This window comes from Vigna unguiculata, chromosome 5, assembly GCF_004118075.2.
Source record: "Vigna unguiculata cultivar IT97K-499-35 chromosome 5, ASM411807v1, whole genome shotgun sequence".
NCBI lineage: Eukaryota > Viridiplantae > Streptophyta > Magnoliopsida > Fabales > Fabaceae > Vigna > Vigna unguiculata.
Genome location: NC_040283.1, coordinates 43,029,886 through 43,055,783, shown reverse-complemented (window position 1 = coordinate 43,055,783; position 25,898 = coordinate 43,029,886). Strand labels below are relative to the sequence as shown.

Genomic DNA, 25,898 nt, shown 5'->3' with positions numbered 1-25,898 from the left:
TGTGTGTTTCCTAAGAAAATTAATTATTTAATAACAACTATTTTTTGAAATAAGTAAGTATAATTGGGATTTAATGATGACAAATAAATATATATTAAGACACAATTGCGCGTACTTTTTAATGATGAGAGTAAGATGAGTTTAGAATTATTTACAGGCTTGTTAATTATTAACCTTTTAACAGCACTTATTAATTATTTCTCCGCTCTCTTATGTTCACCACAATAATAATTAGTAAGTGTTAGGTTTGTTTTTTTGTATCTGAAGTTAATTAAGTCCATGTACTTTTGTTATAGACATAGTGTTTTATTTTCAAATCAGTAATTTAAAAAAAATAAAATGAAAACAAAATACACAAATTTATATGTATGTGCGTGTTTAACATAAAGACTTTTTTGAATGACGTGCAAAATAAGTTTGGATAAGTTTTGCTTGAATTGGAAGGTATTGGTAACCATTGCAGAATAAATTTAAATTTCTATTTTCACAATTACCTAAATTCATCTTCTGTAAGAAAATTTGCAGTGAATTTGTGTCGGAAAATGTCACATATAAGAAATACTTGAAAAACATTCAAATAATAGTTCTATCTTAAACATAATCCATTATTTATTTATGATAGACAATTGATCACCTGTGAACCTTAGTATTTTCTCACTTTTAAGCTTAAGCTTATCAAGAATGTATTTTTCTTTTATTGATTAAATGTTTCTTAAAAAAATACAAGTGTTCAGAAATTAGATAAACATAAGTTAATGCAATTTACTTAGGATATAATCTAATGTGTAACACAATCATTCAAACATAAAAATAATAATACTTATTTGAGTAAATATTAATTACATCATCAAAATAATTATTTCTAATTCTTCAACGGGTTCATAACATAATAATATAACTAATTAACTTTTGACACTTACAAAAGTTATATATTTTTCTAACTTATACCACAATGACCCAATGAGTAAAGTTTCATTAATTTTTTTTTTCAATGAATTTAGTGAAGTTAATTATTTTTAACGAGTTTGTCTAACATTTTTAGAGATTTGAAGTAGACTTTAAGATGTGTCTTTTTTTTAAGTCAAACTCACCTTTCTTTAGTAAAAGTGTAATTTAATGATTTCTTTCTTTAAAAAGGGAAGTGTAATGATAATTGAATCTTAATATGAAAAGTGTATCTTTTAAAACAATAGAGTTTAAGTATAAATAAACTAAATTTCAAGAAAGCTCAACTTAGTTTTGCTTTCTTAAACATGTGTGAAATGATAGAAGCCACAAAGGTGTGTTTGCAAGACCAATATGTGCTTCGGTCAAAATTTAAAACTAAATCTAAAATAATAATTTTGATTATAGTTGAAATTTTGAAGTTGAACGATGTATATAAATTATGGTTGAATGCTTTTATTCTTAAAATAGTATAATTCTATAAATTAAAGTTTCGATTTTAGATTCTTAATTAATTATTCCAAATGAGACCAAACTACTTATTATTTCATAAAACCTGTTAGGAAAAAAATTGTTCATTAATTAAAATTAGTTTATGCACAAATAAAAAAATAATTTTCTTTCTAAAAAATAACTTTTATAAACTAATGTTGAGAAAGATTCGTTTAAAACAACCTTTTTTTATGAAGGCAAATGATAGACTTGCAAACAAAAATCCAAACGTGAATGAAACACTCGATGGGTTTTTGAAAAAGAAGAACCTTCGTTCTGAATGAACCATTTCAAAACGAAAAACAAATTCCTTTACATATTTCGGAATTAAGACATCAAAATGAAGACTTTTTCATTTGGGATTCATCTTTCTTATGTGAAGTAATATATCGTTGGAGTTCAATAAAGAAAAGAGCCTTGTTTTGTTAACTCACAAACCAGAAAGAATTAAATTCTAATTTCCTTTAATTGAGACATTATACAAGGAAGGAAGGTCCAAGTCGATGAGAGAAGTTACAACATATAACTCATGATACCTCTGTGAGTGTGTGTTAGTGAGATCAACCTTAAAAGAGAGCTACACGCATCATAAAAGTAGAACATGAAATTGGCTTCATCCATGCCACCAAAACATCCTTAGTTGAAACACTTCTAACCTTAATGCTGTGTTCTATATGCACAAGTTGAGCACTTTCCCTTATGCATCCTTGTTAGCTTGATCTGCCATAGGGGTATCTGCAGTGCCATCAATTGTGAGTGTAGGAGGGAAACCTAATTGCTCCTTTTCCAGATGGGTACTGTGATCCAATTTTGGTAGAGCAGTGTGCTCCTGAAGTGTTGTTGCTACAGAACTTACCTCAACTGGATTGGTTGCTGGTGGAGATGAACTCGGCACTGTGCGGTTTGTTTGCTCTTGATTTGCATCACTGATATCGTATTCGGATAAAAGATCCATGAACTCATTCAGCAATCTTTGGACTTTTCTGTTTGATGCCATGGATGGAAGAATGTCTTCCCTAAGGAGTTTGTGCTTCCTCATTCCCTGCAAAGATTCAGCAAGAACATTTGAGAAACTGAGAAGATCATGTTCATGTTACCTTCTGTACTGTTTTACCATTTCCAACTTGAATTACTTTTAATAATTCAAGAAAAAAGAGATGTAGATAAGGAAAAGCTTACAAGCACGACAGGATCCCATGCTAAGTTCTTTGAATCCGAAGATGTTTCCCCAAACATCCCTGTTGGAGGTCCAAGGAAACTCTCACAGACTTCTCGTAAACGAGATTCGTCTGCTTCTCTGCAATAGTTTCATAATTTAGTCTGAACTTGTCCAAAATGACAAAGACAACAGAATAATATATATGAACATATATAATCACAAGAATTAAAATTAAGATTTAAGACATACATTTCCATGTATAAATAATATATATGCCACCTTCTTAATAAAAGAAAAATCTTGAAGATAGTTAAAGGAGTTGCATTCCGTTCATCATAAGAATAGTTGTCATACAAACTAGATAGTTCGGCAAAAGCTGAAAGTGTATACAAGCATTGTGCATGTTTTATGTAAGGTCAATGAAGTGATGAACTTGTATTTGAAGGATATCTCAAAGAAAAGGGAGAAGAATAGCACCTTGCAAGAAAGCGTACGTATGCTAAAAGGCATTGACGATATTCATTGGGGGACCCCAAAGCCAAGGAAGAAGCCAATTGAGTTTCCAAATGAGCACGTGTCTGTACTCCATCATCAGTAATTCTGTATCATGGTAGTCATCATCAGAAAGTGCTCTTTTAAAAAACATCACAATTCTAACAAAAGGGGAAAGGGGTTTTTCAATTTTATGATCTGTTAGAATGAAAAACAGTCCATTGAAGACAGGGTAGAATATGACAGATGGGGATTCTGCAATGAAAATGCTGCCACAGTATTTCTCACTGGCATCTTTCATTATAAATGCATATTATATAAGATGATGTGAAACAAATGTATCCAAGAAAAAGTTTAAGTCACACCTTCAAAAGATAAGATGACAAAAATTTGACCAAGATGGTTAGGCCATGGGAGAAAAGAACAAAGAGCCTTGAATGTGAAAAATGTTCATCAAATGAACGTTATGGGGTAAATATTTGACTACATACCTAGTCCAACCTGGCTTCCGGGCCAGATATTTTCTAAGATCAACCTGCAATGCTGCCAGCTCGCCGCTTTGAATTGAACCCAAACTCCAAGAGCTGGAAAAATTTGATGCAGGAAAGCAATCATCTGCAACCCTCAGCCAACACTTGACATTCATATCAAATAAGAAAGCATGACGAGTGGCCAACACTACCAGAGGGGAACCCGATTTTGATAGTTTAACAGATATAACTTTAATGGTTCCTGAAAAGAAATGGTAAATTTTAAGACAACATAGAGCCGCTGAAAAAAATACAAAAATTGTTGGAAAACCGGGGCAAGTTGTCCTCGTACAAGGAAAATATAAATAAGCTGTCAGACAGTGGCCGTAGTTAAAGACCAAGCATCTCCAATATCAAACAAAAGAAGATAGTATATGGTACCTGCATCTTTAGCAGATGAGTTAGGACTTGAAGATACCAGAGAAGCCAATGAATGTTGAAGAAGACAGGTTCTGTTGAATAAATCCCATAAATACAAGGATCCATCCCTTGTCACCAGCAGTAATGTCCAGCGTTCGTCACAGTCTATAAATGTTGCTGCAGAACCCATCATCATGGTAGGCATTGCTCGTCTACCACCCTTTGTGTAAATCTTTTCGGAAGCCAAAGAAAAAAAATTAGAGATTTCTACAGCATTACAGCTTGCACAAGCGCTAAAATAATACACTAAGCCCATAATTTTACAAGCTTAAGAATACATCTCACTACATACAAATTAGCACTAGTCCCAAGGTACTTAAGCACTTATCAGAATAGTAACTCGACAATACGTTTTCTGAAATCAGAATACTAAAAGATAATGGGAGTAAAGGGATAGGAAACACACAACTTGAGATACAAATTTACAGTCAAATGTTGACAGAGATATCTCTCTTGCATTCAACTAGGTTATTGTTTTCAACCTCAATGTCTTGTAATACGGGATATTATAGGTGTAAGCAACTTTCCTAATCAATTTAAATCATACAACTAAAATATTTAAGTATGTCAGTGGTATGCATGCAAGGAACACACACATTAACAACTTGAACGGACTTAATTGATGCGTAAGAGATGCTACCAAGATACTATAAAACATGTGATGAAAACCCTCGAAGGCATAGAAGAGACAAATCTTTAATATATTAAAAAATGAGGGTATTATAAAGAAAACACAACTAAGTTCAATAATACCAAGAGAAATTATTGTAAAGGATCTGGGGTACGACTACCAGAGCTCGACATCAGTCATAAATCAAATCGCAACATATAAGAAATGTTAACAAAAATTTAGCATTTAAAGAAAACCATGCATATACATGCAGAAAAGCAATTTACCAGTAGACATCCATCTTCACACCCAACGGCCCAAAAATTTCCATTGCCAGCTAAAACAGTAACTTTTTCTGATATCCAATCAGACCATAGTATCTGAGACCCCTTCGAGCACACAATTTCTGTTTCTTTCATCATAGATGTATTTCCCAGCCCCACGATGTCATTTACAGCATGTTCTCTTGACCGTGCTTCCAAAAGAATAGGTGAAGAATCTTCTCCGCTTTTCTTGTCAAATACTCTAATGGAAAGTGTACCACTAGAAGCAGCTGAAGAACTGGAAGTCATCAAATTGGCCGACTGGTCAACATTGACACTTCCGTCACCAGTAGAAGCTGGAACCTTCTCAATCACTAGGCTCTCAGAAATTGTGGTCTTAGAAGTAACCCCTGAGCGCTCTTTCAAATCAGTATTTCTCCCATGTGCTGCTCCCAATGTACTTACTCTTACACCATCATCATTGGAAACAATTCGGTCAGTATCCTTTCTGTGATCCGAAGACACTGCAGGAAAATCAAGTGATTGCTGAACTGCACCTGAAATGTTTTCCTGTTGAACAGGTACTCCAACTGCTTCTGGAATAATTCTTTTACGCCCATCAGGTCGTCTATATTCTCTTTGCTTAACAGGACTAGAAATCCGGCCAGAGGTTGTAACTTTGTTTGATGCATCACCAACTGGACCTACGCTCTTCTTACTATCATCATTTTGAGGTTCGGCGTTCTTTGTAGTAACTCCCGCATCAGCATAAGCCTTTGCCTTAATTTGGTTTTGCTGAACATCTGAAACCACTTTTTTGCTAGTTGTTAGCTTGGCAGAAGCAGCTTCTAACAGTAACTGTGCTGGACTTTCAGCTAAGTTTGCTTTACGACCCTTCACATCACCATAACGACTTCTCTTCAACTCGTCTAGCTCAGCATCACCTAATCTCTGACCAAGTTCCTTTACCTCAAAATGAAATGTAGCCACGGACCCATCCAAGGAACATGCAAAAAGTGAATATCCATCAGGGCTCCTATTTGAAAAGGGAAAAGAAAGAACAGCAATGAGGAGTTACTCACAAAAAATAAAATAAAACCAAAATAAATATCAAGCAAAAATACAACATTCACATATCACGTCAACCACAACCAGAGATGAAGAGAAGTACCAGGACAAATCCACAACACTTTGAGTAAAAAAATGCTTAGCCACAAATAGAGGACGAGGACTTGCAGTAGTCCAAACTGTTATAGTTCGGTCCTGACTTCCAATGGCAATAACATTGTAAGGTTGTGGCTCTTTGCTTCCAGTCTTGGAAGTGCCATTGGACCACCCAACAGGTACAGATTTCATTTCCTGAGCATTGGTCAAATTTCTTCGGAACATAGAATGGTTGAACTTCACCACGATGATTGGAGCATTGTGTCCTAGAAAATCAAACGTTGCAGACCATTCCCCTCTCTCCAGCACTGGGGCAGAATGCCTTGGCTTCTGGAAACCATGAGTAGTGGTGATAAAATGACCACAAGGTGACCATCCAAGACGCCTGAAAAAGGTTGATCCAAGCTGAAAGGAAGAGACGTTAATTAGGAAATAGAGTTGCTTATTCCATAAGAAAAGTTTTCAAATTAAGAAACTTACCGATTTTGCCCAGTGACCATCTGTCCTATGGGCAAGACTCCAATCACTAGTTCGCCAAATAATTACAGTTTTATCATCAGATTGACTTGCTATAAAAGAGCCAATAGGATCCCAGGCAACCCCCTTAACTAGACTAGAGTGGCCCCTTAGAACAGCAGTGCAAATGCCATTGCTCATATTCCATACGTGGATAGTGTTGTCCAAACTCCCACTAGCCAATGCAGAATCATCAGGAGACCAATTAAGATCCACCTACTTTAAGCACGGAGAAATAGATCCCAAGTTAATGATGATCATTGAAAATGCAAAAAGCTTTTGAACAAGCAGCTAGTTATCCATTTAGATGATAATTGATTCATTCAAATATGAGAGCAAATGGCAGAATGGAATTAAATGGTTCAAACAAGAAACTCTTTTTTTGCAAAGGATGAGATTGAATAATAAAAGCAATAGCATTACCACATCTGCAGTGTGCCCTCTCAAAGTCATTGCAACTTTCCAGTTTTCAATATCTGGGGGCTCTCCACTGCCAAATTCAGTGGTTCCAGAACCAGGTTTTCTCTCATGAATTAATATAACCTGATCATCAGACCCTGATGCAACAAACCTTCCATGTTTTGCCCACCTAACACAGTTGACAGATCCAAAGTGATCCCGCAGGGTTGCAAGAAGCCTTTGAGAAGAGGCATCATTTTCTATGTCAGTACTAACAGACTTCATATTCCATATTCGAACCTGCATAGTACATTGTTGAGAATGTAATTATGTGAAAATTAATTCAGGTGCTTAAAACAGATTAAGAAATTAAAGTTGCAAAAAGGACCCACTGTAGTCCTGCCCTGAAGGTCAGAATACAACTAGTATTCTCCAACATAAAGTGAGATCATTACTAAGGAAGACAGGAAACTTATGAAAACAAAACAAGTGAAGAAAACCAATAAATTGTAGCACAACTACTGCACATGACATACTACTTAGATGTGTACCTAAACCTGACACTAGGCACCTTACTAATGTTAGATCTTTAGTATTTCTTACTTTTTAACGAAAAAAGAGTTCACCAAAGTGCACCAAGAAAACTTGGTTTCAAGAGCAAAGTTGTGTCTGAAAAAACAACTGACAAGCTCATTAGGAAGCTATTCTTACAAATATGAGACAAAAGATACTCTCTTCCTTAAGAACCAGTCGTTAACCAGAAAGTAAACAAGAAGTGCAATTTACCTTGAATGAAGAAAAATATTTAACAATTTCTATACTTCATTAGAAATTTTGATCAGTGATGTCTATTAATGGAAAATATAAATAAGGCAATATTCCTCTGTATCTAGTGAAAAGAAAGAACAATAAAAAAATCCCATATTCAAAATTACGGTATTGATAAGTTTAAAATCTTCAAATAAAAATGGGAAGTCATTTCCCAGAATACCATGTAACTGAACATCCAAAATTCAAAATTATCCACAATTGAACCTTAAAGACAGTAAAAATTCCTTACCTTGTGGTCACCACCACCAGTAGCAAACCTGAGCCCTCCGGGTTGAACATCAATGGAGAAAATTTGCATGCCTTCATGCCTAACCCAACTAGGTTTCTCGGCTATCATCTTCCCCAAGAAATAAATTTTCTTCTTTCACAAAAAAGACACGATCTTTCTTCCACTCTGCTCGCTGGAAATTCAAAAGAAGAAAGAAGCTTGAATTTGGGGACAGCGAAATGAGAAGAGAATTTCACCCACTACGCCCAAAACTCGCAAATTCCTGGTTCTGAATCCCCCAAAGTACAGTGAAACCGAGACAGTAAAAAAAAAAAAAAAAAATTTAACATGTACCGACTTTAAGGGTTTTGCAATTTTCCTCAAAGGGTGAAAAACCTAAATTGAAGAGCACCCAAGAAGAAAAAAAAGAATCTTCTTTCGAATTTAAAAAATAAAAATAAAAAGCTAAAGGGACAACAAGGGCCTAAGCTTGGGGATAAATGGACAAAAACCCTAAAAGGTGAAGATGTTGGTCGTGGAGAAGATCGAAGGTTAACTTCCTCCTTAACGGTCAAATCTAGCTAAAATTCGAATGACTAAAAAATAAAAAGATAATTTTTTTAAAGGATAATAATAATAAAAAAGAAGCAGCAGCATAACAGAGATTGAAAGAGAAAATGGTATAGTGGTGGAAATAAATGGTTAACTTACTTTATGAGTGAGGCTTTCAAATTCTCTAACCTTCAATGTGCAGATTCCCACTGGTTAGTAGCACTAAGAAGCAAGAAAGTATACATACAATTATTCAAGCAGAAACAAATACACAGAAATTGTATAACATTGGTTTTTTTCAAAATAAATATGTGTGATGTGATGTTTCTTTGCAGTGTCGGGTTTTAGTTTAATATTTACTTGTTGGGGGAAGAATTTAACCTATTTAAAATTGATAAACCCATACACTAAATAAGGTTATATGTTAATAAAATTTTCTGATATGTTAATGATATATAAATTTATCAATAATAAAATAATATAACATTAAATTGATATCAGCATAAATATTTATTATAATAAAAAAATATTTTTTTTATTTTATAGACGTTTTATTATAAATAGTTATTTTAGTTTAAAAAAATTATTAAATTAAAAAACATCAAATAAAAACTGATTAAATTTTAAAAATCAATCACATAAAAGATAAAATTTGCAAGATTATTATTTAAATTTAAAATAATTACGTATTAAGAATATAATAGTATAGAAGTGTAGATATGTTGATTAAATTTAAAATCATTTTTTATTTTTAGTTGTTAAGAAAGTATAAAATAGAATATGAATATTAAGTCAAATTAAAATGAATAATCTAAAATATAATTTAAATTCACTTTCAATACACATTAAGTTTAATTTTTCTAAACAAGTTTAGTCACTACAAAATATTAAAATTAATTTATATATAAATAATAAATTAAAAAACTAATATACAAAATTAGAATCTGTTTCAAAATATGAGAAAATAGGACCTTTTGTTTCTATATAAATTAAAATATAGCTATAATACTTTGGGTCCCGTGACATATATTGGTTTATAGCATTTTTTTAAAAGAAAATGTCTTTTTTATAATAACCAAGTTGAGAATAAATTAAAGAAAATGGAGGACCACTTAGGTTTGGTACAAGGGTACATTTGGTAAGAACAATAAATTAATAGAATAAGAAGTTATTTGATGGCACTGAAATATATTAGGGGTGCCAATGGAGGCTGGTCCGACCCGCATAAAATTCGTGTTGTGTGAGTTGGTTCATCCCGTTTCGCACATTTTATGCGGGCTGTAAATACTGATCTGTTCTGCATATTCTTTGGTCTACGAGCTTGCGAGCTGGTCCATTTTTTTTAACTATTTTTTATTTTTTTATTTTTATGATAAACTTTCAATGTTTAAAAATTGTAAAACTTTAAGAAGTTTACAAAATTAAGTAAAGACTTTGGGAAATTAGATGATAAATTGATAGTTCAACATTGTTATCATATTCATATTATGACATACACAATGTATTCTTTAAATTTTAGCACATTAAAAAATACATAATACTTGTCTTTTCCAGTTATACAAGAATTTGAAACGTTAATACAATAGTCATAAAAAAAATATATATATATACATAAGTGCAATTTCTTTTATTTTTTTTAAAAAAAATTATGCGAGCTTGCGGACCGATCCGCGCAAACTGCGAGCTTATGCGAGCCGGGCCATTGCAGACCTACGGGCTCACTACTCTAGCCCGTCCCGCGTTTTTTTTCGCGGGTCTACGGGTCAGTCCGACGGGCCTGACCCTAACTGCACTCCTAAAATATATTGAAAATAAATCATATTTCATGAGAGAGAAATAAAAGGAAAATAGTATAAAATAATATTATTTTAGTTTATTTAATTTTAAAATTATAGTACTATTACTTATTTATAATTTTAAGCATCGTCATTTTAATTATTTTTATTTCTAATATTAATATGTTTATTTATTATTTTATTGTTGATTTTTTATAAACATTATTTACTTATTCATTATAACAAGCATAAAATTTGGAAAGACACTCAAGCCTTTCGGTATTTAATTAATTATCTGTTTTACTGAATTGACCCAGTCTCGTTAATTTATATTTATTTATGGATTTATATTCTTATTTTGAATATTAGTTATTTTACCATTATAATTTTTTAAAATTTAAACTATGGAAACATGTTATTTTGAAATGTTTTTTTATTTTAGCCACTTCTACGTTATTATATAAAAATGTGAATTTAGCTGTATTTATCAAATTAAATATTTGAATAAATATTACAATTGAAGATAGTTTTAAATTTTGAAGTTGTGAACATGACATTACAGTCACACGTGGGCTTCTTCTTAGTATCAGTTCACATGTCACTGTTTCGCTTCTTACTAAAGAACCCAACAACAACAGAAACCATAGCCATTATAATGGTGTTCGTAGCATCATTGTACCTAACACTGCTTAAAAATATGAAACAAACAAAACCCTTCTAAAAAGTCACCATCTTTAGAGTAAAAATTTTCCACCAGAAATGACTTTGAATACAACTTTAAGGACATTCTCGAACACTTCAACCAACCCAATTCTCAGACTTGGACGTTACCAATTTCACTGCCACTCCAACCCTCTTCTGCAATCCCATGCTGTTGCCTTAAATTCAAAGACCCTTTTAAGGGACACTGACCCTCCCATTGCACAACAACTGTTCGATCAAAGTCCCATTAGAGACCTCAAACAACCTAACCGGCTGCCCTTTGGTTCCTTTAGCAATGAACAATCCCAAGAAGCCCTCCACCACTTTGTCTCTATTTGCCGTTCTGGTTTATCCCCTGATGAGTTAAGCATGTGCTATGTTTTGGATCATTGTGCAGGTTCCTCTGATGGGACTGTCGGTGAACTAGTGCATTGTCAGTGTGTGAAATGTGGATTTGTGCACCATGTTAGCGTTGGAAACTCTGTTGTTGATATGTACATGAAAACTGGAAATGTTAGAGATGGGAGGAGGGTTTTTGATGAAATGGGTGACAAGAATGTGGTGTCTTGGAATTCCTTGCTCACAGGTTATTCATTGAATGGGTTTAATGATCAGGTGTGGGAATTGTTTTGTCAGATGCAAGTTGAGGGATACAGGCCTAACTATTATACTGTTTCTACTGTAATTCCAGCTTTGGCCAAGCTGAGCGTGGTTGCTGTAGGAATGCAAACTCATGCCATGGTTGTAAAGCTCGGTTTTGAGGCAGAAAAACTCGTGTGCAACTCGCTAATCAGTATGCTTTCAAAGTCAGGGATGTTAAGAGGTGCCAGAGCTATTTTTTATGGCATGGAGAACAAGGATTCAGTTTCTTGGAATAGCATGATTGCTGGACATGTGATAAATGGACAAGATTTGGAAGCTTTTGAAGTATTTAACAAAATGCAACTTGCAGGGGCTAAACCAACAAGCGCGACATTTGCATCTGTTATCAAGTCATGTGCCAACCTTAAAGAATTAGGTTTGTTAAGAGTGCTGCACTGTAAGACTCTTAAGAGTGGGTTTTCCGCTCACCAAAAGATCCTAACAACACTCATGGTAGCGTTAACTAAGTGCAAGGAAATGGATGATGCCTTCAGTTTATTCTCCTTGATGGACGGGGTTCAAAGTGTGGTTTCATGGACTGCGATGATCAGTGGTTACCTGCAGAATGGGGGCACTGATCAAGCTGTGAATTTGTTTTCTCAAATGAGGGGTGAAGGTGTTAAACCAAATCATTTCACTTATTCTGCCATCCTTACCGTGCAACATGTTGCTTTCATTTCTGAAATACATGCGGAAGTCATCAAAACTAACTATGAGAAGTCGTCTTCGGTGGGAACTGCACTTTTAGATGCTTATGTTAAGATAGGAATTATTGATGATGCTGTTAAAGTTTTTGAACTAATTGAAGTGAAGGACGTAATAGCTTGGTCTGCAATGCTAGCGGGATATGCCCAAGGAGGAGAAACTGAAGAAGCTGCTAAAATCTTCCACCAATTAACAAAGGAGGGGATTAAACCAAATGAATTCACCTTTTGCAGCATCATTAACGCCTGTACAGCTCCAACGGCATCAGTAGAGCAAGGAAAACAATTCCATGCATATGCAATTAAACTGAGATTGCATAATGCTCTGTGTGTAAGTAGTTCCCTTGTTACCATGTATGCAAAGAGAGGCAACATTGATAGTGCACATGAAGTTTTCAAAAGGCAGAAGGAGAGGGACTTGGTTTCATGGAACTCGATGATCTCTGGATATGCACAGCATGGCCAGGCAAAGAAAGCATTAGAGGTATTTGAGGAGATGCAAAAACAAAAATTGCAAGTGGATGCTATAACATTCATTGGTGTCATTTCTGCCTGCACTCATGCTGGCTTAGTGGAAAAAGGTCAAAACTACTTCAATGCAATGATCAATGATCATCACGTTAATCCAACAATGGAGCACTACTCCTGCATGATTGACCTATATAGCAGAGCAGGAATGATGGAAAAAGCCATGGATATCATAAATGGGATGCCATTTTCACCAGCTGCAACCGTGTGGCGCATTGTTTTGGCAGCTTCTCGAGTACACCACAATATAGAGCTGGGGAAACTTGCAGCTGAAAAAATTATTGCACTCGAACCAGAAGACTCAGCTGCATATGTCCTATTATCAAATATGTATGCTGCAGCAGGAAACTGGCAAGAGAAAGTGAATGTGAGAAAACTAATGGATAAGAGAAAAGTGAAAAAAGAACCTGGGTACAGTTGGATTGAGGTGAAAAACAAGACTTACTCATTCTTGGCCGGTGATTTGTCGCATCCTTTGTCAGATCATATTTACTCAAAACTTTCGGAGTTAAATACCCGGTTGAGGGATGCTGGTTATCAGCCCGATACAAATTATGTGTTTCATGATATTGAAGATGAACAAAAAGAAACGATTCTTTCTCATCATAGTGAAAGGCTTGCCATTGCCTTTGGCTTAATAGCTACAGTTCCTGGAATTCCCCTTCAGATTGTGAAGAATCTTAGAGTTTGTGGAGATTGCCACAGCTTTATTAAGTTAGTGTCACTCATTGAACAGAGATATATTGTTGTTAGAGATTCAAACCGATTTCACCACTTTAAAGAGGGTTTGTGCTCATGTGGGGACTATTGGTGATGTTTGGGCTAATATGTTTTATTTGTTTCGAAGATTCTTTGGTTGATTTGGTTGATCAGACCTTTGTTTTCCAGAGAATTTGAATCCATGAAGCCTCTCTAAGGCATAAATTCTGATGGCAGCTTTAAGGAAAGAGTGTTGGAATTGAAATCCACACGTGACTATTTTTGTGGATACATTTGAGGTAGATTATGGCAATGAGTATGATGATATTGGTTTTCCACTCTTGGATCGCCCATTGCAGATACTATTATGGGAAAACCTATTTCTTATGATCACTTTCTAAACATTACAGAAATCAAAGTTTAAAATGCGATTGCTTAGATATCCTAAAGTTTAAGAGGGTATGCATGCGTTTCCTTCCTGAACCAATAAAAGACAATCATATGTAAAAATCACACCATAAATGAGTTAGAATTTAATTTTAAAGATGTTTAAAATTGTATATTTGCTAAAACCTTCTTCAAGATTCATTTCAAGTGTTTATAGTTCAATATTTAAATTAGTTTGAAAAACATGCTAAATATAAACAAAATGGGACTATTCATCTAACTATTATAAATAATAAATGCTAAATAAATCATATCATTAGTTCTGATACTCATAAAACGAATTTTGTAAATGCATGTTCATAACCTTAGTCTGATCCCAATGCACTTTAATCTTTCGAACCATTTGTTAATTTCTATCAACAACATATTATATCCCGAAATGCCAAAATTTGTAGGAAAAAAAAGTTAAACATCAGGGAGCCAGACTCTCTAAAGCTTTGAACAAAATTCAAGCATGTCTCGTCTAAACCATTTGATTGCATAAATTTCATCGAACATTTAATGAGTGAAACTCACTTGCCCATGTCCCTGAATCATATAGTTCCAGCCAGCATGACAATATGTAAATTTAATAACTCTTGTTGGTTGATTTAGTCTTACAGAAAAACTGATAACGTCCAGGAAAAAAGTATAAAAAAAAAAGAGCTGTGATGTGAGATAACAATGTAATATCAATAGTATACCGACAATGGCCAGTTGAATAGAAAAACATTCTATCATTACAATTAGTCAACAGTTTATGCTAAGTAGAATAGCCTGGTCAACATGGCATCTTTTATTATGAGTCTCTCGTATGTCCCCATCAGCAGTAATTTTTACTGCAACATATTTCTTGAGTATCTGATCCGTCGCGAAACTAAAAAGCACTAAAATCTATGGCCATCCTACATCCACCAAAGCAGACAAACATAAGAACCAGAATCACACAAGTTATTTTTTCAAATCATTTCAGATTCTGTTATACACAATTTAGAAGTAAAATGAGTATCGACCTTTATAAATCCACCTCGGTACAAAATACAAAAGGGGCCTCTGCATTCCCCAGAACAAAATGAAAAAGATGCATTTCATTTGATCCAGCAGCTAAATAAATTACAGATTATAACAATATATTTGAAGCCAGTGTGGACCCTTCAGAGTGAAATTCCATCAGTATTAACCTTCCTCTCCAAACTCCTTCGTGAATCTCTCGTGAACATCAAGGTCGGTTTTGCTTACTGTAGGCCTTTGTCTAGCGAGTACCTTCTCAAAATCTGTCCTCGTAATAGGGGGTGGCAGGATCTACAACAAGTTTCAAAGTAGTAAGCACTTCCCAGCTTCAATTAGAGACATAACAAGCTCGTCCAAAGACAACTCTACTTCTCCAGTTATCATTAAGAAAATGAAGACACTTCGAACAGTCCTACTACCATAAAAGACTATACACATTAAATACCTTAGAAGCAAGTCCTTTTGTAGCAAGATCCTGCATTGTGGTTTGTACAGAACCCTGTTGCTTTGGTCCACACGGGATCCACATACCCTCGGGATTTTTAAAGAAGAACATTGCATCTTGGGTTTTGCGAACAGGTTCAAATAACACATCTTTTACCTGAAGAGCAAGTCCAAAATTGTTTACTAGAGATTCATCAAGTATTAGATTAATGAAACCAATCATTTCACATAAAAGCAAACTTACACAGACAGAGATATCTGAACCAGAAAACCCCTCTGTCCTGCTCGCCAAGTACTCAAAATCACTTTCAGTCAAGTTATTAGGAGTATCTCCCAGATGCACCTGCTCGTTTATTAAGCCCGCAAAATAGCATATTAAACCCATAATATTTGTATAGCACAACAAAATCCATCATTCAACAATCAAAGTACATTGTACTTGCCTTGAACATGTGTTGGCGAGCCTTCAAATCTGGTAGTGGAATATATATGCGCTTATCAAATCTTCGCCTTATTGCCTGCAATTAGAAGTGCAGTAGTGAAAACAACATAGTATTAATTCTATATGGGATTGCATAAACAAATATTATTTTTCTGACCTGGTCTAAGGCATAGGGTGTATTGGTCGCTGCAAGAACAAGAACTTTCTGGTCATTGTGCCCTACACCCTACAGTGTAAGTGGATAAACTATATTAAATAAAACAGAGAAAACATATAAAATGAGAGAATAAAAAAGTGAATTTCTTGTTGGAAACTTCCCTGATGTTAATAGCAAAAAAGTGAATTAAAATGAGAGAATAAAAAACAGATACGCAAGCCATATATTCTGACGATATTATACAAAGTAGTAACTGCTGGGTTTAACTTAATAAACCAGTGTAAAACAGAACAGAACCTAGCATTTCTTTGAGACGTAGATATAAGATAGAGAATAATTGAAAATATGCAACTTTATTTGTGAAGTGCAAACATTTCACCAAACAAGAACAGTACACGGCACGCCAAGTACACCACAAGGACAACTTTAAATCCAAGGTGAATGTAATTATTAGCAACTGTGAAGAATTGCTTTGAACAAGAAAAACACCAGAGAAAACAACATGCTGATTATAGGTTTAATGAAACCGTAGAATTAGAGCTAGTTCCAAATGTTGCAGTTATATACTCAAACATGATTGAAACCCAAAAACAAGTAGCAAGGGCCAACATGAACTAGCTCAGTCTTCCTATTCAACTAATATAGCCACCTCACATGCAAAAACAAGAAAAATTTAGCTGAATTGTTTTAAACAGATTACTGGTTTAGCCTTTCCAATTTCAAACCAAAAGAACGGAAGCATATATGATGTGTTCATTAGAACCCAGCCAAGCGAGGACATAACCCAAGGAGGAAGCTACTTTTAAAAATTAATCACGTGTTTGTGCTTAAAAGGACTTATCAAAGAATTTATCAAATCACTGACGTTTTTTCATCATGATTTGAAGCTAAATTAACAATAGTTCCACATATATGGCTATACAACACTGACTAAGGCAAGTTGCCAGCTTGTTGTGCACATGCAATATTGCAATTCATAAGTAAACCTACAAACAATTAAAACTAATACCTGCATCTGAACCAGAAGCTCTGTTTTAATTCGTCTTGAAGCTTCGCTCTCATTGCCTTCCCCACGCTGACCACATAGGGAATCTATTTCATCAATGAATATGATGGATGGAGCACTTTCCCGAGCCATTTGGAAAAGATTTGAAACCAGCTTTTCACTTTCACCCATCCACTTTGAAACAAGGTCTGATGAAGAAACACTGATGAAGAATTCAAAAGTTAAAAATGCTTGCAAGAAGAACATGTCCACTTATGGACCTACATTCACAACAATTCAAAAGACCATTTTTGAATAGATATCATATCAAACATATCTCAAATTCATAATAGAACTGCTGTCAAGAAAAAGTATAGAGAAAATGGAAAGATGAATTAGAAGAAAACTACAATCATGGACGTGTCATCTTCTTAAATTTACAAAATGGGAAAAAGTACAACACCATTTATCATGGTGCTAGAAATTTAAGTGTTAAATCAAATGGTAAATAACATTTATTTTACTTCCTTTAATTATCATACAAAAATAAGATTCGAAAACAAAAGAGGACAGGAAACAACACTACAGGAATATTGCAGTTTTTTAGGATTTTAATGTTATTTTTCATACAAATGCAACAACGGTTATCAAACTCACAAGTTAACCCATTAAGTTGGATGCATTTACGTGCCCAGTCATGGCTTCCGAGTCAACTCTCAAGCAAACTCATTTTTCAGGTAAAATCAGATGTAGGATCGGTTAACTCGTTTGAACTCACAAGTTTGTAACGATTTGGTGAGTTCGACGAGAAAAAGTTTTAAACCCAAAACGAAGTCGTATTTAGGGCTCCAGTGTTTTATTATTAACTAAAGTGAAGATGGCTTCACAAGGGGTGATGACCATGAACCCGGTGGGGCTGGTAAAAGCTAAAGTGCTGGTGATAATACTGTGCAGGATGCTCCACTGCTAGCTTAACGTTTACAGATTTGTTCACTGGAACTGATGTGGGATAAAAGTATGCAGGTACTACAAAGTTTCAATGCATATTCTGTCAAAAAGTATATACTGGAGTAATATATAGGTTTAACCATCACTTTGCTCAAACAATTCAGAATGTTGAACCTTGCAAAGCTGCTCCAAAGTAAGTGAAAATGGAGTCATTGGGAGTTGTGGCTGGTTTTAAACAAAACCAAGGGTGGTAAAAGAGTACCAGGGCTGAAAAGAGAAAAAACAATGAAGTTGATGGCATTGAGAATGTTGAAATCATAAACCTTTTCCAGAGAAAACGCATTTGGCTCTGAAGACACAATCAACACCATGTTTAAGAAGGGTACACCAGAGAATGCATGTCAAATAATTGCAAGGTTTTTCTATTATGTTAATTCATTGTGCACCATAGCAAAAGGTTTTAAACCACTTTCCTATCATAACATTAGAGGAGTAGAGCATTTGAAACAATAAGTGAAGTTTACAGTGGAGGCTACTTAAGAAGATAAAACTGTTTGGAAGCAATTGGTTCCACGATAATGACTGGTTCGTGGACTGACAAGAGAGGGCCAAATCTAAACATTTTCGTTAACTGACATGAAGAACGTAAAACCATTTGGAAAGTGATTGCACAATAATCGTTGATTGACAATTTTAAATTTCCAGTTAGCAGCCCCTAAAGGAATAATGTTTTTGAAGTCCATTGCTGTGTACCACATGTTTAAAACAGAGAGCAAAGCCTTTGAGATGTTTGATGGCCATACATAGATCAAAAGATTTGTCAATCACATTAAGCATGACATGCAGCTCAGCAGGGCAAGAATATAATGGGACACGGTAATATTTTTAAAATGTGGCATATGAATTGTAATGTATTTATTAGTGTTAGAGATCTCATGTCAACTACCAATATGGTCAAATTACAGTAACAAGTTGGTGCAAACAGAACCTCACAAGTTGATTTTATGAGAATGAATTAAACTTAAAGTTCATTTTGTAAGATAGTATTAGAGCCTGTCCTAATGAGTGTTTGCCAGGCCCATTGTGTCACCTGGTATTAGACCACTATCAAACCACCCGAAAATAACTAGTTCCACACTTGAGACTTTGAGTCAGCAGAGTCAAGAAGTGTGTTGAAGATCTCAAATCAACTAGAGATGTAACTAAACTATAGTATGAAAGTGGGTGCAAACCTTACAAACCAGTTTCATGAGGTTGAGATAGGCTTAAAGTCTACTTAAGAATCCTTACCTAACAGCCTATGTTAGCATTATTTGTATTTGTCCAAAGTCATTAGAGAAAAACCCACTTAAAGCAAAAGACAACAACTGATGTATTTATCATGGCAAGTTTAAAATTAATTAAAAAGAAGTAAGCTAGAAGAACTCCGGAGTTGGATCTTCCTGATGTTTGGCCTAATGATGAGCAGAAAATGATGACGAGATTGAAGGTTTAGACAACGGCACCATATATTTCAATGCTTCTCAAATCAAGATGAGGGAGAAGACAACTTGGCTTAAGACAAGTTGGAGCGGATATAGTTGGTCATCACGACTAGGAGAATTTGGTTGGCGAAGTAGATGGAGTTGAAGGTGAGGATCAAACAGTAGATCCTTATGATTATAATGCAAGCACATGTCAGATTATGCCGTACAATGTTTTGTGTACCTGTGTTGTAGAGTTATTAAGTTTTATACTACCTTATGGGTTATTACTTATGAATTTTATGCATGACATGGAAAATATGGATTATGAATTCTGTAAAATCTTCCTAAGACCCCCTTCCTATTTTAGATAAATAATAGAATTTAACTACCTTGGATTCAAATCTTAATGCCGATAAAAGGGTATGCAGTGCGGAAATTGAGACACGCGCATTCTTTAACTTAGGAATCAGAATCCATTTCAATGGCTTTTCATGTAATATGGTATACACCAGACCTAAAGGTTATTTAGTTCTATAAATTCCATCCTTCACTTAAACCGTAAAATCAACAATTTTACCTGAAAAATGTAGACTCGGCTTCTGTTGCAACTGCCTTGGCTAAATAAGATTTTCCCGTTCCAGGAGGTCCATACAACAAAAAGGCTCTCCACGGACGTCTTTTCCCTGAAAAAGTAACCACGGGAAAAAACATCAAACATTCAACCAAATTCCACACAAGAAAATCCCTTCACACTTCTCAGACAAAATGCAACTCATTCTAACTCAGGATTCGTACAACCTAGTGAACCCACCAGTAAAGAACTGAGGGAACTTCACAGGCAAAATCACAGCCTCCTGCAAGGCCTGCTTGGCGCTTTCCAACCCTGCGACGTCGTTCCACTTCACGTTGGGCTTCTCCCTCACGATGGCCGAGTTGAGCCCAGCCCTGAGCTTGGCTTGCTCGGGGTCCTCCCCGTCGCCGCCACCTTCACCGTCCTTGGGTTTGGTCTTGGGCCTGGCGGCTACGGCGGCGTCCCCGTTAGAAGCCGGGCCTGGGCCTCCGTCGTCGAGGACGGGTCGAATCTCTTCGGCCCGACGCAGGTACTCGGTGAATTTCTGCGTGATTGCTTCCTTGATCTTAGGGTTCTTCTCGTACTTGAGATGCGTCTTGAAGTATTCCAAGGCGTTCATGTAGAGAGGGAACGCTTTGGCGTAGTTTCCGGCATTGTCTTCCTGCACGGCCTGCTTCACGTACTCTATCGCCTGCTCCTTGAAATTGCTATACATCTTGCGGTCACCACCGATGGCATGTACGATAACGAGATTTCAGATTCGCGAGTGGGAAGAAAGGAAGTACCCTAGAGCTGCATCGCGATCGCGCGTTCAGCGAATAGGGAGAAAGTGTGGTGGTCGATTTCCAAACCCTAGTTGTAAGAATCGGAACTGATCGGAAATTCGAGGATAGAAGGGGAAAAAGAGTAGAGAAAAACGCAATGTTTGGTTTTGTAATTTTTCACCCAAAAATACGCGTTTCGCTTATTTTGTGTGAATTTTCCATCCATGGGGTGGCCGAGAGACTACCACCTAATGCGTTGCGTTTTGTTGTGATATTTTAAAATACATTTTTTCTTTATAAATTTAAAAAGAAAATTATCCTATTATTTAATTTAATCTAAAATATTTTTCATTCATCATTGAACTTAAACTTTATATTATAATCACTTAAAAATAATTCCAAATACTGGAAAAAGCGGGCACTTTTGGTATGCGAGGTTTAAGAAGAAAAGAAAAAGGTAAGAGAAAATAAAATTAATAAAAAGTTAAATAATTGTGAAAATTGTCCGTAAGAAATAAGGGGGAAAAGTTAAAAAAAAGTCAAATATGAAATATAAAATGATACAAACATGATTAATAAAGATATAATGAATATATACACAAGGATAATTTGGTCTTTCAGTTAAAAAATATTTTGTTTTTTCAATTGGAAGGATTGCAAATAAGAGTAAATCCATAAGCTTGTTTTTCGGATTTTGAGTGATACCAAACAATATCAAAAAAATAAAAATTAATGATTTTCTTTCCTTACTTAATCATTACTTTCAAACTGTCGTATATGTATAATTATTTCACTTTTAGAAAATATAAATTTGCTTTTAATGTAATTTTATGCATTTTCTTCTTTATCAATTTATATAAATGACAATTCATCAAGTTCATCGGTCGGGACTTTAGATGACTTGAATGAAGTTTTAGATTTTAATTTTAATACTGCCATGATACGCGAAAAATTACATTTTTTATTTTAAAATTTAAGACGTAATTCAAAAAATAAGTATCTGTGTTTATTTTTAATCTTTCTAATCTGCAAATAATTATTTTTAAACTTTATTTAGAACTAGAAAAAAAATAAATTAGAAAACAAAACGCACAATTTTTAATTACATAGCTAAAATAATTATTACCATTAAAGTTGAAAGTCCAAAAACAATCTTGGCATAAATATGAGAGATCAAAAATATTCAAGCCAAGAAATATTTTTCCTGTATTATTAAAAATTAATTATTAGTTAAATAATTAAAAAATGTTTTAAATATGATATTTTAAATTATGATCATAAACGAAAACACTTCTCCTTTCTTATAAATAATATATTTTGATGTAAAATATTGAATTCTAATAAACGTAATAATACTTTTTAATTAAATTCTCAAATAAGATTATTTCTAAATTTTCACTTTCTTGAGACTCGAGTCAAAACTAACAATGTAATTCAAGTTTTATAACTATACGACTTAATCCGTATTTATACGCTTTAACGTAATTTTTTTAATTTTAAGTCATCTGAGTATTTTAATTTAATCTTATTAAATTTTAAAATTAAATCAATACATTAAATCATTATATAAAAATATTTTATGTAAATAATTTATAAATTATTCTTGATTAATAGAGATATATTAAGTCGATCAATCACTTTTATTTTTATGTTTCTTATGTATCTTTTTCTATTAGTAGGCTTTTCGTTATTTAGTATTGGAAAAAATACTTTGATATCTTAAGTTAATATTTGCTTAAAATAATTTCATATGTTTAGTTTTACCTATGTTTATAGGTCGGACCTGACTTATTGTTTACACATTAGTCTGAATCTAAATATGTTTTAATCATGCTTAGACGCTAATTACCTTATAAAGACCACTTTCTCGTAATTATGTGATCTTATATGTGTTTAGTCCAATAGTCTAGAGACCGTGTACCACAAGATGTATTTATCTCGGCACAAATCTAAATCTTTAATCTTGTGCTTGTCGAATATCCTGATCAATTAGGTATCAGGATCAGAAAATCAAATGGCTAAAAACAATTTACATTTAATGTACTGTAAGAAATCATATTATTTTTCTATCATGTAAAATTTTATGATAATAAATTTATTAATTTAGAGTAAATATTTTTAATATATTGAATCCATTAATAATAAAAAAATTACATTTACATGTCATATTAATTTTCATTTTTAATTACATCTACTTGTAAGGAAACATGGACAAGTTAAAAGAGATGAAAAACATACTTTCGTTCAACCAAACAAATCATAATATAAAAATAAGAGAAATAAATACATACCGATATTAATATAAAAATATTGTTATTTGTAATACCAATTTCCATTTTTTTTCTTTCTTTCTATTTCATAATAGATCATGTATGAATGTTATTATATACCTGAAAACACATAATTGCAACTATGTCTTCGTATTTTTTAATTTTTATAAAGATTTAAGTTAAGTTGAATAATATTTATTTTTGATATGTAAATTAATTTTTAAAATAATTATTAAATAAAATAATAGTTTAAAAAAATAAATTTGTAAGATAATATCAAAGTAAATTATTTATAAAATAATTAATTTTTAAAATAATAATTAAAAATAAAATTATATGGACAAAAACAGATAATCTCTTTATATATTATAATAAATTAATCATTTCGCTGTACTTTTATAATATGAAATTTGTATTAGACTCATTATTCTTATATCTTGACTTAAATATAAATAATATGTTTATTCCTTTTAGTTTTAATTCAGTTTTACTATATTCGTATTTATAATTGAATTTCTCGTTGAAAAATGTTGATAATTCAATATTTGAAACTTTTTATATTTTTTATTAAAATGTTGTTATTTATTTTTTTGCATAAAATAATAAATAAAGGGTCATATCATTAATATAAAAAATTTATAATTAATGTAAAAGGAATAAGAGAGACTTTTATTATTTTTATTGAAAGGATGTTGAAGAATAAATATAATTTCATCTAATATGGAAAAAAAAAACTTTGATAATAACATAAAAGTGATCGAAAAAAGTACGAGAATCTTCTTATCAACACGTATATGATGGCAAAGGAATAATCTCGTTATTAAAAAGTGAGTAATATAAGTTATTCAATATATATATATATATATATATATATATATATATATATATATATATATATATATAAATCATATCATGTATATATAAATCTACTAGTTTTTTATTATGCAATGCACAGGATTATTTAAAAAAATAAGATAATGATATTTTAATTGATTTTTTTATCCACTTTTAATTCATTCTTTCCACCACTCTTAGATTATATGTTTTAATTTTTTGTAATGATGTGATGATTTAAGGGTGATTGAAATTTTGAATTAAAAATGAATAAAAGAAGTAGGTTAAAATATCATTATCATTAAAAAAAATTAATTGTTAAATAAGTTTAAGTTAACTAAAATATAACAAAAATTAATATTGATATTTTAATTTTATTAAATTAAATAATAATATTTTATTATTGTTAATGTAAAAATATATTTAAATTATTTCTACTTAGTGAACACAGTACATTTTTAAAATAATAATTTAAAATTAAAAAAAAAATAGAATAATGATTGAAAATAAATTATTTATATAATAATTAATTTTTAAAATAATTAAAAATAAAATTGATATTATAAAAATATTAAAAAAAAGAGAATCTTATTTATATATTGTTATAAATTATATGTTTTTTATAAAATATTCTTTTTCACACGATAATAAATATATCTTCTTAATAAAATTTTATTTTTCACAAAATTAATTTAAATAAAGAAACTAAATTCAAACTAATTTTAATAATTAGTACAAAATTATTTATATTATATTTACAAATAATATTTTAATAATTGACCTTTTCTAAAATATTTTGTTATAAGATATTTTCAAAATATATAATTAAAATTATAAAATATAAATTGATGTCTCTTTCTATATCTGTATTATTGAAGTCATCAACAATGATTCTATTGGTCGGAGGAGTATCGCATATTCTTTCATTTTTTTAATATAAAATTAATTTTGCATCATAATCAATAAAATTTCTTACTTTTTAAATGATTGAGCAGAAACATTATATTTATAATCATTTTCGTCAAATTTGTTGTTAATGATTTATCAAGCATTAATTGTTAGATCAATCTTACCAACACAATGCGATGATAGTTTTGACAAAAAAACATTACATTTTATTTACTTACAATTGTACAATTATAGTTACTAACTGAACATATATAACATACATAAAACACACTATGTCATTAAATCAGATCCAATCTTTAACCATTAATAAAGATTAAATATCAACATATGCAAATAAACAAAAACATAAATAAAATTAACAGTTATAACAAATGAATAAATAAATACACAAATAAACCATTTATAGAGCGCGCAAGATGATGCATATAAAAAACTTTAGAATGATTGTTCATGTTTATACGTAGTGGAAGCAGTCTCAAAATTTAGAATTTTGTGAACAAAATATTATAAAAAAATAAATATGTTTCTAATTTCTTAACTTTAATGTAAAATTATAATTCATATATTTTACTTTCAAAATATAAGAATAAATGAATATACATTTCAAGAAAAATTCCAATTTTTCGTGAATAATTACTAAGGGAATAATATTTGTAAGTAAATTTATATTACCTACACACACATTCGTATGTAATATCTTTACCTACCAAAAAGAAATTAACATGAAAAAGTGGGTTAAGAAAAAAGTTTACCTATCAAACTAGGTTGGTGGGAAAAGAAAAGGCATGGATAATTTTGTTAAATTCGTGGGTAAAATTAGAAAACATTACAAAACTAATTCTAAATATCCAACACTCAAAATCAATCTTCCTTAGGTTTTAACTTCATTAAGAGATAATGAATTCCAAATATCCAAATCTTCAATTCGATATCTGAAAAAGTCTCTCCAATACCTATTCGCGTGTGCGCCACTCTCCCATAAATTTTGATTGTTCAACATTGAATTTGAATTTGAATATGACGTGTCAAAACTACAAAAC

At 32.4% G+C, this 25,898-nt stretch overlaps 3 protein-coding genes across 6 annotated transcripts; 1 reads left to right on the top strand and 2 right to left on the bottom strand.

The window, feature by feature from the left end:
- Positions 1-1,857: 1,857 nt before the first annotated feature.
- Positions 1,858-8,884, bottom strand: LOC114184903 (protein HIRA). Of its 4 annotated transcripts, XM_028072293.1 has the most exons (12): positions 8,741-8,884; positions 8,051-8,222; positions 7,015-7,290; positions 6,556-6,807; positions 6,083-6,480; positions 4,936-5,947; positions 4,000-4,210; positions 3,580-3,820; positions 3,074-3,196; positions 2,617-2,734; positions 2,294-2,479; positions 1,858-2,172 (listed from the first exon to the last, which is right to left on the bottom strand). In XM_028072293.1, exons 2-12 carry the CDS (start codon positions 8,156-8,158, stop codon positions 2,095-2,097), a joined length of 3,003 nt encoding a protein of 1,000 aa, XP_027928094.1. In that variant the 5' UTR covers positions 8,159-8,222; positions 8,741-8,884; the 3' UTR covers positions 1,858-2,094. The 4 variants fall into 4 exon arrangements, with proteins under 4 accessions (XP_027928094.1, XP_027928092.1, XP_027928093.1 ...); XM_028072291.1 differs by having other exon boundaries at positions 1,858-2,479; XM_028072292.1 differs by lacking the exon at positions 8,741-8,884 and having other exon boundaries at positions 1,858-2,479; positions 8,051-8,690.
- A 2,047-nt stretch (positions 8,885-10,931) lies between these two features.
- Positions 10,932-14,070, top strand: LOC114184199 (pentatricopeptide repeat-containing protein At2g27610). Its single transcript, XM_028071475.1, has one exon. The coding sequence runs from the start codon at positions 11,116-11,118 to the stop codon at positions 13,744-13,746; it is 2,631 nt and encodes an 876-aa protein (XP_027927276.1). The 5' UTR covers positions 10,932-11,115; the 3' UTR covers positions 13,747-14,070.
- A 917-nt stretch (positions 14,071-14,987) lies between these two features.
- Positions 14,988-21,062, bottom strand: LOC114185206 (protein SUPPRESSOR OF K(+) TRANSPORT GROWTH DEFECT 1). Its single transcript, XM_028072799.1, has 8 exons — positions 20,322-21,062; positions 20,088-20,193; positions 17,121-17,319; positions 16,112-16,180; positions 15,956-16,030; positions 15,757-15,855; positions 15,514-15,669; positions 14,988-15,359 (listed from the first exon to the last, which is right to left on the bottom strand). The coding sequence occupies exons 1-8, from the start codon at positions 20,794-20,796 to the stop codon at positions 15,234-15,236; spliced, it is 1,305 nt and encodes a 434-aa protein (XP_027928600.1). The 5' UTR covers positions 20,797-21,062; the 3' UTR covers positions 14,988-15,233.
- Positions 21,063-25,898: the final 4,836 nt, after the last annotated feature.

Coding starts and splice junctions, on each gene's coding strand:
- LOC114184199 (XM_028071475.1), top strand. CDS start 11,116: ATGACTTTGAATACAACTTTAAGGACATTCTCGAACACTTCAACCAAC.
- LOC114185206 (XM_028072799.1), bottom strand. CDS start 20,796: ATGTATAGCAATTTCAAGGAGCAGGCGATAGAGTACGTGAAGCAGGCC. Junction 17,320..20,087: donor GCCGAGTCTACATTTTTCAG/GTAAAATTGTTG, acceptor ATTCTTCATCAG/TGTTTCTTCATCAGACCTTG. Junction 15,670..15,756: donor GTTCAGATATCTCTGTCTGT/GTAAGTTTGCTT, acceptor CTTGCTCTTCAG/GTAAAAGATGTGTTATTTGA.
- LOC114184903 (XM_028072291.1), bottom strand. CDS start 8,158: ATGATAGCCGAGAAACCTAGTTGGGTTAGGCATGAAGGCATGCAAATT. Junction 3,197..3,579: donor CGGAAGCCAGGTTGGACTAG/GTATGTAGTCAA, acceptor ACCATGATACAG/AATTACTGATGATGGAGTAC. Junction 2,735..3,073: donor TACGTACGCTTTCTTGCAAG/GTGCTATTCTTC, acceptor AAACTATTGCAG/AGAAGCAGACGAATCTCGTT.